General features: G+C 53.9%; 1 protein-coding gene across 19 annotated transcripts in view; it reads left to right on the top strand.

The window, feature by feature from the left end:
- The first annotated feature begins 658 nt into the window (after nucleotides 1-658).
- The window catches only part of NRXN2 (neurexin 2), a 332,982-nt gene continuing 319,202 nt past the window's right edge, over nucleotides 659-14,438 (top strand). For 6 of the 19 annotated variants that reach the window (XM_075939195.2, XM_089781132.1, XM_089781137.1 and 3 more), the window contains exon 1: nucleotides 668-2,093. In XM_075939195.2, the coding sequence (XP_075795310.1) occupies nucleotides 1,367-2,093 (727 nt within the window). In that variant the 5' untranslated portion in view covers nucleotides 668-1,366. Of the gene's footprint in view, nucleotides 2,094-14,438 lie in introns of all 19 variants that reach the window. The other 13 variants (XM_075939211.2, XM_075939215.2, XM_089781138.1 and 10 more) reach the window with 6 other exon arrangements.

The following is a 14,438-nucleotide window of genomic DNA, read 5'->3' on the forward strand; positions in this document are numbered from 1 at the left end:
CACTGTGAGAATAGCATGAAGTGGACTCCTTCCTTCCTACCCATCATTGGTGTGAAAATGGTACGGCCTGCTCTCACCTCTCTCTCCCCTCCCAGTATAGTATGACCTGCTCCCACCTCTTCATCACCCTCCTGGCTCTGAGAATAGTATGACTGCTCCCACCTCTTCACCCTCTTCCTCATGGAGAGAATGGTACAGACTGCTTCTGCCTCTTTTCCCCCCTCCCTGTTGTGAGAATAGTGTGACCTGCTCCTGCCTCTCTCTTTTCCCCCATTCTTGCTGTGAGAATGGTATGGCCTGCTCCCTCCTCCCTATCTCCCCTCCTTGCTGTGAGAATGGTATGTCCTGCTCCCTCCTCTTCCCCTTATCCTTGCTGTGAGAATGGTATGGTCTGCTTTTGCCCTCTCTCATTCTCATCATTACAGTGAGAAAGGCATTGCCTACTCCCACCTCTCTTCCCCCCCATCCTCCCTGTGAGAATGGTACGGCCTGCTCCCACCTCTTTCATCCTCACTATAAGAATGGTAAGGCCTACTCCCTCATTTTCCCCCGTCCTCCCTGTGAGCATGGCGTGGCCTGCTTCCCCTTCCCCTGCCCTACCCAAAAGCCTTGTTCCATGGGACTGGACGTGGGGGGGGGGGGGAGATGTGCATGGGCAACTTGGCCTCCTGTAACAGCTGTGATTGGCCACCCTCCACTAGGAGGCGGAGAAAGTGGGGAAGAGCAGCCAATCAGAGGAGGTTATGGGCTGGAACTACTATGAGATGGAGCATTTCTGGGGAGAGTTGCTAGCCCTGTGGCTATTGTGGGTTTAGCCCCCAGGTCTGGGAGGGTGGGGTCTAATGGGTCAGAGCAGGCTGCATGGTGCACATAGCCTGGCCTCACATCTCCTCTATCTTCCTGCAGCTCTGCCCTCCTGTGACGAGCCGCCGGAGCGGGACCAAGCACCCTCTGTCTGCCAGACTGGGCTCTGCCTGTGGGCCTGGCTGGTTCTGCACCCTGCTGGAGGAGGATGCTGTAACCTGCTGGAGCCGGACCTGGAGCCTGTGATTGGCAGAGGCTGGGTGGGGGGAGGGGGTTGACTTTTCAGGGGTCTGGATTTGTTCTCTCTGAATTCTGGATATTTGGATCCTGGTGTCCTTTTGCCCCGTGTCACTAAGTGGCAGTGAAAGTGCCCCACCTTCTCTCTGAGTGGAACCCCCTCTCATCGCCACCTGCTCCCCGCCTCCGAGGAAGCCACTGCATCTCAATCCCTCCTGCCCCTCCCTCCCTGCATCAAGCTGCCTGCCCCCCCCATGAGGATCTAAGGCAGTGGTGTTGGGGGGGGCGGCGCCCAGCATTTGCCTTGAGGGGGGGGCAGGGACAGATGCAACTGGGCGCCATGGCCAGACTGGGTGCCCTGATGCCTTTGGTGTTGCTGATGGGTGCTCTGCTGGGCCCAGGGGCGGGCGGGGCAGCGCTGGAGTTTGGTGGTGCCACGGGGCAGTGGGCCCGCTATGCCCGCTGGGATGCCAGCTCCTTGGGGGAGCTGAGCTTCAGCCTGAAGACTAATGTCTCGTGGGCGCTGGTGCTGTACCTGGATGATGGGGGGAACTGCGACTTCCTGGAGCTCATGATCGCTGAGGGGCGCCTGCGCCTGCGCTTCACCATCTCCTGTGCCGAGCCTGCCAATTTGCATTTGGAGACGCCTGTGGACGACGACCGCTGGCACATGGTGCTTCTGACCCGTAACTACCGGGAGACCATGCTCGTGGTGGATGGCGAGGCCAAGGTGGCCGAGGTCAAGTCCAAGCGGCGGGACATGGCGGTGGAGAGCGACCTCTTTGTGGGGGGGATCCCACCCGACGTGCGCCTCTCAGCCCTCACCCTGAGCACTGTGAAGTATGAGGTGCCGTTCAAGGGGCTGGTGGCCAACCTCAAGGTGGGCGACATGCCGCCGGCCCTGCTGGGCAGCCAGGGCATCCGCAGTGATACCGAGTACCTGTGCACCAAGCAGAACCCCTGCGCCCACGGTGGGCTCTGCAGTGTGCTGAACGGTGAGGTGCAGTGCGACTGCAGCATGACTGGCTTCCAGGGCAAGTTCTGCAGTGAAGGTGAGACCCATGGGGGCAGGTGGAGTGGGTGAGGGCCTGGATTGGAGGTGTTTGGGGTGTCAGCTGTCCAGGGTTGGGGTGCTGGCCCCTTGCCTAAGCTGTGGGCTCTGGACTCTTCTTTGGTGGCTTCTCCGAATCCCCTGCTAGAAGGGAACAGGGATGAACACGCTGCAGGCTGTACTGGATGTTGAGGCTTACAAGGTTAGAACACAGGGCAGGGAGCTAGGACTCCTGGGTTCCATGTCAGCTCTGGGAGGAGAGGGGAGTGGAGTCCAGTGGTTATGGAGGCTCAGTTACTGGAGTCTGGGGGAGTGTCTTATTTAGGCTGGGAGTCGGGAACTGGATTGTACTTGGGTAAGCTGGGTCAATGGCAAGTCACTCCCCCCTCCTCTTCTCTCCTCCCCCCCCCCCCCCCGCTGCCGCCGCAGTTCCTTTGTCTGTAAAATGCAGGGAATAAACTGACCCTGTGTGTTTGGGCAGCCCCCAGCCTGACAGGGGCACTGACTTCAGTGGGGGTGGGATGGATCAGTGCAGTGCCTAGTCCGATGGGGGCCCTGACCCACCACTCCTACTCCTGGTCCTGCCCCCTACTCACTCCATCCTCTGTCACTTGCCTTCCCCCACCCTCACTCATTAGGTCAGTGGGTTGGAGCGTGGAGGGTGTGTGGGCTCTGGGGTCAGGCCAGGCAGGGTCGACGTATGGGGAGGCATGAAGGGTCATGTACCCCAATGCCATGGTGGCCAGCTCTCGCACTCAGTGGCACCAGCAGCTAGCGGAGCAACCTGGCCCCAGCCCACTCTGTTCCAGCCGTGTGGAAGGGGGCTAGCGGCAGCCGAAAACAGAGTGATGTTGCTGGGAGTGGGTGGAGGGGAGTGGACTGGGGATGGGTCTCTCTGCTTCCAGTTGCCACTAGTGAGTGCGGAGGGGGTCCAACCTCTGTTGCCAGCTCCAGGCACTCAACTAGTCCCTGGGCTGCATCGCTTGGGGCAGGGATCTGGGGGAAGAGTGGGGGTGGGGCTAAGGATGTGAACGACTAGTCAACTCACACTAGTTGACTAGTTGCTCTCCCTCTCCCGCCGCTGCCTCTATCAGAAAGAGGCAACAAGGGGAGGGGGAGGGAAGAGGAAGGGGTACTTCAAAGCAGCAGCACCTCATGGAGCCTGGGGCCAGACCCTGGGCTCCACGCAGCATTGCCGCTTTGAAACACTGTTTGCAGCCCAGGGCCAGTGGGGGAGTCAGCTGTCCCCAGGCTGCATGTGGCATTTCAAAGCAGCTTGAGTCCCTGCCTGGTCCCATGCTCCCTGCAGCGATTTCGCCTTTGAAGTGTAGCAACAGACTTGAGGCTGTTGCTGTACTTCAAAGGTGGGTGCACCCTTATCGACTAATCGATGCAGTTTGCATTGACTATTAGATTAGCCGATTAATCTAAATTTAACATCCCTACATGGAGCAGGGGTCCAGCAGAGGTGGGAAGAGATGCAGAGGGATAGGTGAGGACAGAGGTGGTGTGGGGAGGAGTCATGTGGGGGTCACATGGCTGGTGTCTCCTTTGTGTCCCTCCCCAGCAGTCACCACTGGACCCAGGGATGAGGGATCTGAGTTGCAGGAAGGTACTCTGGGCTGGGGCAGGGGATTTGGGTACGGGGGGTAAGGGCTCCAGGTGGGGCCAGAAATGAGGAGGTTAGGGTATGGAAGAGGGCTCTGAGCTGGGCTGGGCTTGGTGTTGGGGGGGAGGAGTGGAAGGAGGGAGGGCACCGGTGGGGGTGTTGCAGGCTCTGGTCTCGGGCTGGGGATGAGAGGTTTGGGGTGCAGGAGGAGACTTCTGGCTGGGACAGGGAGTTGAGCTATGTGGGGAGGCTGGTTCTGGGAGGGAATATAGGTGCGGGGGACACTCTGGGCTGAGGCTGGAGGTTTGGTGTGCAAGGTCCTGGTGGTGCTTCCTGCACCTGCTAATAAGCAGCCACCAGGTCCCCATGGCCCCTAGGTGCATGGGCAGCCAGGCTGGGGAGATTCTGTGTGCAGCCCTTGCACATGCAGGTGCCTCTCCCACACCTTTCCCTGCTCACAGTTCCTGGCCAATGGGAGTTGTGCAGCCAGCACTGGGGCGGGGGAGGGGGACGGAGGAGAGGGGGTCATGTGTGGAGCCTTCCTGTGCCTAGGGGATGCAGGGACTTGATGGCTACTTACAGGAGTCAGGCAGAACAGAACATGTGGGGAGCCTTCCTTAGCCCTGGGCCTGCATCCAACAGGGGTCCTGGGCTCAGTTTGGGGGTGGATAAGGGGCCCCCAAGATTGGCTGGGAGAATTAGTGCTGTTGTGAGTTTTGGAAGGTCCATGGATACCAGGCAGACCTGTGTGTTTTGAATTGTCCATGTTCCTTGAAAGCCAAGTCAGATCGATTGGGAGAAAAAAAAAAAAAGGATTTTTTTGTTGGAAATTTTGAAAAAGTCCTTTTATTTCCCATGCAACTTCCCTTGACTACTTTTTTATGCCCCCCCTTCATAATCATCCCCCCCCAAAATTCAGTGTTCGAATACATGGTTAGGTCCCAATCGGATTTTTTCCTGTCTCATTTTCCATTTTTCAACCAGAAATCAGACTTTTAAAAGGGAAGAACATTTTTCCAAATTTTCCATTCCTTCAGAAAAACACTTTAGGGTTATTTCAAAAATAAAGAGTCAGTGAGCACTTCCTGGGTGAGCCCCGAACTCAAGTCATGGCCAGTGTGGCCAATGAGTTCGTGTGGGTGGCTATTGTGTTTTTAAAAGGTACAGCGGAACCCACCTTGTGTCTGACTTTGTGTCTCCCAGCAGCGTGGTCAGCCATTGTCACCAGTGCTCAGTGACTGTAATTTGCTCAGAGGGCTTTACACCAGTGTAGCCCATGGTCAGTGCAGCTCTAAAGCCAGGTCCTGCTCCAGACAGTTTATATTCTCAGTAGATGAAGGATGATTATTCCCTGTTTTACAGATGGGGAAACTGAGGCCTGAGGTAATGACATGTAGGAATTGAACCCGGTTGGCCTTAGTCCCTCCTCATTCCCCAAGCCCATGTGCCCCTGGTGGTCACTGCGAAGGGGTGAAACGGGCCAGCGAGCCCGAAGTTGGTAGCTGCTTTGGGAATGCAGTGGCCAGTTGTAAAGAGAGGGTGAGTGTGGTGCTTGGGAACAAAGTACCCAACAGGGCTTTGCGCCGTGATGGAGTGAAAGACTCTCCCCGACACCCCTGCAAGGGAAGTGTGTTCTGCTAGTGCCGGTGGGTATAGACCTTCTCCCTGGGCCTGAGAGCGAGATCCCCATCACGCTGCCCACATGCGCCCTGACAGACCGTGCCCCACAGAGCTGACAGTCGAAACAGACACAAGGTGGTGAAGGGGGAATGGAGGCAGCGAGTGGAGACGCTTGTCCAAGGTCAGGGCAGAGCTTGGGCTGGAACCCAGGGTCCTGCCGCCCAGCCGAGGTCCCCAGCATCTGCAATGGGCTGCCTCCCTAGAAATGGCAAGTGAGGGTTTCGCCGGGTGAGAGCAGAGGAGTGTTTGCCTGGGGGAGGGCTGCAGTGGTGATGGGCAGAGAAGGGAGACAGGAATTTAGGGACAATCGGACTGGATCAGGTCCAAAGGCCCATCCAGCCTGGTACCTCCTGACCACCTTGCTGCCTGCCACCAGGCCCAAGGGCTCGTCCACCTTGATCCCCTCTGCCCTACCTGCTGTCCACCACCAGGCTGAGGGGCCCATCCACCTTGATCCTTCCCCGCCCACCCTCTATCAGGCCTGGGGCCCATCCTCTCTGGTCCCTGTCACTTGAAGTCTGTGCCCACAAGGCTATTAAATACCTAAAAGCCTGCAAGTGCCTCTTCATCTGCCGAGCTATTCCAGCACAGCCACGGTGACACTGCACTGCGGAGAGACACTGAGGCCCCCTGAATAGAGCAGGGGACTGGGAGCCTGGACTCCTGGGTTCTGTGCCAGCTCTGGGAGGGGAGTAGGGCCTAGTGGGTTAGAGAATCAGGAGCTCTGGGTTCCTCCTGTGACTGAGTGGCTGGGTGACCTTGACCGAGTTCCTTTCCCTGCCCGGTTAACAGGGGTTTGTGGGGGTGGGGAGATCAGGCTCTGGTTGGGGGAGCAAGCCCAGCCCAGCCGTGTGGTGTTCATGGCTGTCTGCTTGGCTGTGATCCAGTGCTTGGTCAGCTGTGTGTGTATTGCCCCAACTGACAGAGGGGGCGTGCTTCCTGGCCAGTCAGTAGCGCTTTTGTGTGTGTGTGTGTGTGTGGGGACACAGACATACTCATTTGTAACACATTATTTCCCCCCTCTCCAACACGCACAGATAGACAACGCTCAGGCAAACTCACAGCATATGTGCGCACGCACACAATGATGACACACTACAAGGGCAGACATGCAGCCCCTCCCCCCCTTTGCAGATAGCATCCATACACATAACACACACACACACACAGACACTCACACAAAACATGTACCGACACATGGAGAATGACAGTCACGCATGGTTCACACTAGGGATGTCAACTAAGGATGTTAAATTCCAGTTATCTAATTGTGTAGTCGATACAATTTGCATTGACTACAGGATGAGTCAATAAGGACCGCTCTGCAGAGCCGCAACAGAGGTAGCTCCCAAAGCCAGCTCGAGTTGGGCCTGAGCAGACCTGCCTGGTGCTGGCTCTGGGAGACACCTGCGCTGCCGCTCTGCATTTTAAATGGACGTGCCAAAGCAGCCTCTGTGTGCGGCCAGCCCTGGCCATTGCAAACGGGCCGCTTGGTAGCAGCTTTCCCTATCTTCCTCTGCTGCCTCTGATAGGTGGGAGGGGCAGGCAGCACTGCTCTCATACAGAGGCAGCAAGGGTGGAGGGGAAGTGAGTAGTTGAGAACTGCATTTGACTGCCCAATAAGCTTATGCTTATTGGGTAGTCGAATAGTCAACTACTTGCTAACATCCCTAATGTCAATGTGTAATTGACTACACAGTTAGCCAATAATCTTAATCATAAGATTAATCTTGTTGATTATATGCACCTCCTCCCCCTTGCTGCCTCAATATCAGAGGCAGCGGGGAGGGGGAGCCCATGAGGAGCTGGCTTTAAGTAGGCTCCCCACAAGCACCGGATCTTCCTGTCTCCTCTCCCTCCTCCTCTGTGCAGTCTGATAGAGGCAGCAGCATGGAGGGGTAGGGGACAGGTAGGAGCCAATATGCGTGGGAAGCCGACTCCATGGACTCACCTGCCCGCCTCCTACAGAGGCAGTGGGGCGGGCAGGGGGAGAGGACGGGGAGGCAGGAGCTGGTTTAAAAGCCAGTTCCTCCAGCACCAGCTCCACATTGCCGCCTGCCCCCCCCCTTTCACTCCTGCCTCTATCAGAGGCAGGAGCGTGAGGTGGGGGAGGACAGGGGAGGCTGCTCCAAAGCAGCCTCTGTCTGCAATGAACCCAGGCTGCCTTGGACAAAGGCTGCTTTACGGCAGCCTTCCCTCCCCCTCCCCTGTGCTGCTATCTCTTATGGCTACATGACTATTTGATAGTCCCCAGGCCAGGCCAGAAGCTAGTGCGCTCCTGGTCTGCTCTTGGCCCGCTCCCGGGGAACTCCCTGCCACCCCGTGCTGCTGCCTCTGTATTAGAGGCAGCAGCACAGGGCAGCAGGCAGCTGGTCTGCACGGGGAGCTGGTTTTTAAATTGGCTCCCCTGACAGACGGGCTCTCACCTGCCACCCCATGCTGCTTCCTCTGATACAGGAACAGGCCAGGAGCACACTATCTGCCAGCCCGCCCCTGGGGACTGTTGAAGAGTTGTGTAACTGCTAAGATTTCATGTGGTTACACGACTATTCATTTACATGATACCTACCACCCCTAGTTCATACAGGTAGGCACCCAGCAACATAAATAGTCACACAACACAGACACCTGCTCGCATGTGTCACTCATAGATTCATAGACACACACTTTCTTAAATTCACAGAGAGGAAAACAGGCACTCCCAAAACACTTCACACACACACACACACACACACACACACACACACACACACACACACACGCAGTACTTACAAACAAACACACGAGAATCACGTCCAGTTACACATGCTTTCTCTTCCTCTCTCTGACACACATCAGACACAGATACACAACACACCATCTAAAACTGTCACACCCACCCAGGAGTGGCCTGAGGCTGGCTGCGGCAGCTGGCGCCCCAGGCAGAACATGCGATCGGCGTCCCCGCCTGCAGGGCCGTCAATGGACTGACGCCATCATCAGGCGTCCAAGCGGCGGCGCCCTAGGTGGTGGCCGAGTCCGCCTATAGCCACGGGCTGCCCCTGCACCCACCCACTCACACAACACACACAAATACAGTAGCTATACAAAAAGCAGCCGACTACTTGCTCACCTACCCAGTGCATTCAACCACACATAGACAAACACACATCTCCCTCATCTTCAGTGCACAATCCTCCCACACACTTCCTCACAGGCTCTCAATTCTGGGTGTTGGTTATCTAGTTTGATTGCTATGGAGGGGATTAAGACAACATCTGACTAGTGACTGTTTCTTGGGAGACAACTGGGCCAACCAAATCTTCATTGGCTGTTGTGTATGGCTGCTTGCTAGGGATAGGATTGCACTGGCTAGCTTCTTGGTGGCTGTTGTCTAGGGCTGGTTGCTATGGAGACAGTTAGTTGGGCTGGTTGACTCCTGGCAACCATCCATCATTGCTGTGGAAATTGTGCTGACTGAATTCTTTGGCTGAGACCGGTTGCTATGGAAAACAGTGTGGTGACTCCTTGATGACTATTGCCTAGGTTGGTTGCCCAGGGGATGATTTTGGTAACTACTCTTCAGTGAATGAGGAGGTTTGGGGGGATATAATGGGGGGCTGCTGGGTACAGTGGGATGATTATGGGGGAGGTTTTTAAATGCAAGGGTAATGCATAGTGTGAGGTTGGCTCAACTATGTTGCATGTAGAAAGAAAAGGTCATTGGGGTGCTGTGTCCTGGGGTATTATATTGTCTGAGTGAAGGATTATGAGAAGTGTGCCTCTGCACTAGGGAGAGAGGGTGTTTGTGCATTAGGGTGTATGGGAGAAGGTGTAGAACTACCAGGAACAGTGTTCTGTATAAGCTGAATGCTTGGACAGCCACCCAGGAGTGATTCAAATGCCATCCAGCTGATTAGCATAGTGCCCACAGCACACACAGCCAACATCATGTTTTTCTACTGGTGATGCACATCTGCACATGCCTTAGTGCACATAACAAAATTTATTTTCCACATGGATGACAAAAATTAGAGGGAACACTGACCAAAGTGTAGAGAGTTAGGGTGTTGAAGTGAAGTGTTGTTTTGCAGTGTGCAGAAAGTGTTGTATGGGTGAAGAATTGTGATGTGTGAAGAAGTAAAAGTATGGGTATTGTGCTATAGTGCATTGTGTGGCTGTGTGCAGAAGGCATTGTGTATAGTGAAGGATTATGCTCTGTGTTTGTGTGTGTTTGAACACAAGGCTGTGGGCTGAGGCATTAAGTTGTAGGATGTTAATTGTATGGGTGAAGGATTGTGGTGTGCAGGTGGGTGTTTTAAAGTAGTTCAGAGTGTTATGTTCTTCGACATTTTCATGATTCTTCCTGTAGATGTTGTTTTGTGTGGGTATATACTAGAGGTACAGGAATGATTTATAGTGGGGTGTTAGGATGTAGCATTGAAGGATTATACTTTGTATATATGTGTATGTACACAAGCAGGAGACAATGAGTTTTGGGGTATGAGGTTGTATGGGTGAATTGTGTGTATGAGTACAAGTATTATAGGGTGTAGGGATGTCTGGTTGTATGAGTGTGCTGGTGTGTGTGTGTGTGTGTGTGTGTGTGTGTGTGTGTGTGTATGTATGTATGTAAGGAGAATTGAGGCTGTTGGGGGAATTTATGCCATATGTGTGCAGGGATGTTTAAATGTGTTTGTTTAGGTAAACGTAACCGCTGAAAATTTCAGTGGTTACAAGTTTACACACAGGGGCAGGTGACTCCGCCGGAGTGGATATGTGCTGGGAGTTGGCTTTGCAGCATGAGGTGGGGTGCTGGTGTTATGCGCTGGGAGATGGCTTAGCATTGTATATTGGTGGGGGGCTGGGGACTCTGTGGGAGCTGGTATGTGCCTGCCCCCCCACCTTGCTGCCTCAGAGAAGAGGCAGCAGCATGGGGGGGGGCTGCATATAACAGCGTACATGTTGATACTTTCAAAGCCCTTCTGTAGTGTGTTGTATACAAAATTGTGAAAGATTATGCTGTGTCTATATACATGTATAAGGTTTTGATGTGCAGGTGTAGGATTATGCTTTGTGCATGTGTGTGTATACAAGTGGGATAGGATATCAGTTGTAGGGTTGTATGTATGGGATTATGTTGCATATACAAATGGGATTGGGTGTAGGGTTGTTAGACTGTACACTTGTAGAATTGTGCTCTTGGTGTGTACTGGTAGTGTAGGATGTTGGGTGTGCGGTTGTAAGGGTGTAGGATTATTAGTCCTGCTGTGTGTGGGGTACTGTGAGCGAATGGCATGAGATGGGGCTGGTGTGGTTGCAGTGGGTACCTGCACGCTCTGTTTTAGGCACAGGTTAAGGGTATAGCAAATGTTCTGGTAAGTCAAGGGCCAGGCTGTGGTAGGGTTGCCTGCTTGTGGGGGGTCCATGCTTTATATTAGGGGCTGTTACATCTTGGCACCTGGACCCCAACCCAATGGGAGGTGCCAGCCTGCCTATGCATCCCACAGTGCAGGATCAGATGTCCCCAGGGTGATTGGTCTGGACAGAGTCTGTGGGGTATGAGAGGGGGTGATGGCAGAGGGTGGATCAGATTCTGAATGGGGGGATGTTTGTCACCTCTCTCCCTCAGTGATCACTGAGCCTTCTCAGGTGCCCATGTTACCCTGAATCTCATTATGTACCCCTCTCCCCCAGTCTGGCCCAGCCAGGGAAGGGCAGAAAAGGGGCCCTCAGGGGCTGGACAAGGTGCCAAGTCCATGAGGTGTCCCCCTTTTCCCTGTTCTCTGTTCATGTTCCTGCCTCCCTGCTTTGCCCCACTTCCCCCTTTTTCCTCCCTTCCCAAACCCCTGTCGATCTTTCTTTCTTCTTTCACTTTTTCATTAATTCTTTTCTTCGTTTGTTCCCTTCCTTTCTCACGTGTGCATTTCTTTATTCTCTTTTCTTCATTATTTTGTTTCCTTTTCCCCCTGTATTTTATTTTGTTCTTTTCTCTTGTTTGTTTCCATTCATTTATTATTTATCATTCCTCATTCTTTCATTCCTTGTTTCTTTCCTTTTTATTCCTTCATTCTTTTGTGCTTTTCCTTTTTCATTTATTCTTCTGTTGACTTTTCTTTCTTCTGCCATGTTTCCAGTTTCTTTCTTACTCATGTTTATACCTTTTTACTCTTCTTTTCCCCCTATTCTTGTTCTTTCTTTCATTCACATTTTTCATCTTTTTCTTTTCTTTCTTCTTTTTTGCTTTTTCCCATTTTTTTTCATTCATTTCTTTTGTCTCTCTTGTACTTTCTCCTCACTGGACCTGACGTTCCTTCCATGGTGCCCCCACCTGCTCCCATTAGCGCTGTTCACATGTGGGGAGTGCTAAGCGCTGGGCTGAGCCATGCTGCTGCCTGGCCCGGGTCCCCCGTGTGTGTCTCTCCAGGGGGCTGGGGGAGGCTCTTCGGGCCCAGCCATCCGTGCTCAATCTCTGCTTCTGCAAGGACAGCCCAAGGTCAGCTGGAGAAGAACTGCCAGGAGACAGGATGTTGAGAGAGCTTGCCATCCCTGCCTGCATGCCCCTCGGGAGGATGGCTTTTCTGCATGGCTTGTGCCGCCTGAACCCTGTGCTGAACAGCTGGGCACCACCAGGTGGTGCTAAGGAGTCCTCCCCCCCCCACCAGCTGTGCCACTGTCTGCAGCCGGCAGGGAGCGTGAAACTCGCCCAATGTAGCCAGTGTGGAAAGCAAGGGGTGTCTGTGCAAGGGAGAGGAGCTGCTGGGAAAGCCTTTGCAATGTAAGCAATGGGTGGGGTTTGCTTGGGATCGATCCCTCCTCCCACTGTGGATTGGGCTCAGCACAAAATGCAGAGGTTCGCTCCTTGAATGACACAAAATTCCCGAGTCATTTTATTCCATAGCATCTGCCTGCCCTGGCTGAGATCAGAACCCCCCAGCAGGTTGGGTGCTGCACAGACCCCTCCCCCAACCCAGCTGAGATCAGAGCCTGCAGAAGGCCAGGTCCCCAACAGAAAATGGGCTCCCCCACCCTCCGGTCACTGAGATCTGGCCTCTTGTTGGGTGCTGCGGAACACATAGTGAGAGATGATCTTTTCCCTGAAGAGCTCATAGTCTCTACGAAGGATGGGAAACTGAGGCACTGGGGGAAAGTGGGCAAGGGACTCACCCAAGGTCAGTGGGATACAACCCAGCCAAGCTTGTGGACCACCAGCTTTCTCACCATGTTTGTGCTTCACCACTGCTCTGCTCATTGTTCACATTGGAGAATTCCCATTGTGCAGGAACACTGGGGGTGGGGCTGCAGGGAGGGACTGTGAGTTCATCATTTACTTCAAGCACATGTAGCCTGAAAATCGAGTATGAGGGTGAGCCCTGAAATGGGTTCTTTTAGGGTGGTCTAGATTCAACCCTAATGCAGGGGCTCTAGAACACATCTCGAGCACGTTGGAGGGCTTGGATTTGACCCTTGTGTTGGGGTTCTAGAATACATTTTGAGTGCGCTGGAAGGCTTGGGATTCAGCCCTGATGTTGGGGCTCTGGAACATATTGCGAGGGGTCAGGCATCAGGTCAATGTCCATTGCTGATCATTTGGCTCCAGAGGGCTTCCTAGGACGTGGGTGTGGGGATGTGTCCTTCCCTGTACGGGGCGGGCATGGGCCCTTGTACACTATTAGGGTGCATCTACACTGTACCCTTAGCTTGAAATAAGCTACGCAATTTGAGCTACGCAAATTGCGTAGCTTATTTCGAGTTAATTTCAAAATAGCTTATTTTGGAATCTGGCACTGTCTACTCAGCACCAAATTTTGAAATAAACTGCTCTTCCGAAATGTCCCTTAATCCTCGTGGAACGAGGTTTACAGGGACATCGGAATAGCAAGCCTGTTATATTTCAAAATAATGGGCTTGTTTAAAACATGCAGAATAGCTGCGGAATAGCTATTTCAGGATACCAGAAGTATCCCGAAATTGTGCTGCAGTGTAGACGTATCCTTAGCGAGCATTGTGTGCCATTGCTCTGCCTGTCTCACTTGCTAGCGAACATGCTTAGTGCTGCTGTCCTGGTGTCCGCCTGTGCAGGCCTGGCAGCCACTATGTGAGGTGTATGCCAGCCCCACATTGGGGATGGGTTGTCTGGGAGTCTGATGCCTGTGGGGGCTGTACTGCAGGCAGAGAGACAGATGTTCATACACTCTGCAGACCAACTGACACACACAGATATGAATATGTACCCCAGAGGCCCACAGACTGACCCCCACACATCCTACAGGTAGACCCACACCTACCAGGCATACATGCCTCACAGACCTATAGACAGGCAGGCCCACATGCGCATGCCCAGAGTTGCTATCTCCTTTTTCCCTTGCATATGTATTCCACATCACTCCCTCCCCTGAAATTCCACAGTTGATGGCAGTTTCAAGGTCCCAGACTCATGGGCTCATCTCCCATCAGTAGGGCATGGGGTGGGGCAGGGGCAGAGTCTGGGACTGGCCCAGATCCCATTGAACAGGGGCTGACCTGCTGGAGCAGCAGGCTTCTAGGACCAGGGGGCATTGGTCTCCCAGCAAGGGCTGCTCTATGGAATGCCTGACCCCCCATAGGTGGTATGGACCCTTTCTTTCCCCCAGTGCACCCTGCGGAGAGGAGGGGAAGGGTCTCATTCTAGGGCATGCTGGGACCCAGGTGTCCTAGCCATCAGGTGCCCACTAGACGCCACTCTCTGCCCAGGGTTGGGGATAGAACCACGAGTCCTGGCTCCTACCAGCGTGTCAGGGAGGAGAATGTTTGTTAAGGATGCCCCCTTTTTTATCTCCCCTGCCCCCATGTGTTAGAGCCCATGTCATCTAGGCCAGCCTTTTGTTTGGGGTTGCCATGGAAATCATGCATTTGCTCCTCCTTAGTGATAACTGAGCAAGAGGGACCCGGTGCCTCAGCACCCCTCCCCCACCCTGCCATGCAACCAGTTGGAAGGCATTGTGGTCAGTGGGACATCTGGGGTGCTGGGGTAGGGAGTATATGGGGGTGCATTAGGGTGACTGTTGTGGGGGATATCTGGGGAGTGTGTTGGGGGTA

This window comes from Pelodiscus sinensis, chromosome 11 (genome assembly GCF_052426305.1).
Source record: "Pelodiscus sinensis isolate ZL-2025 chromosome 11, ASM5242630v1, whole genome shotgun sequence".
Classification (NCBI taxonomy): domain Eukaryota; kingdom Metazoa; phylum Chordata; order Testudines; family Trionychidae; genus Pelodiscus; species Pelodiscus sinensis.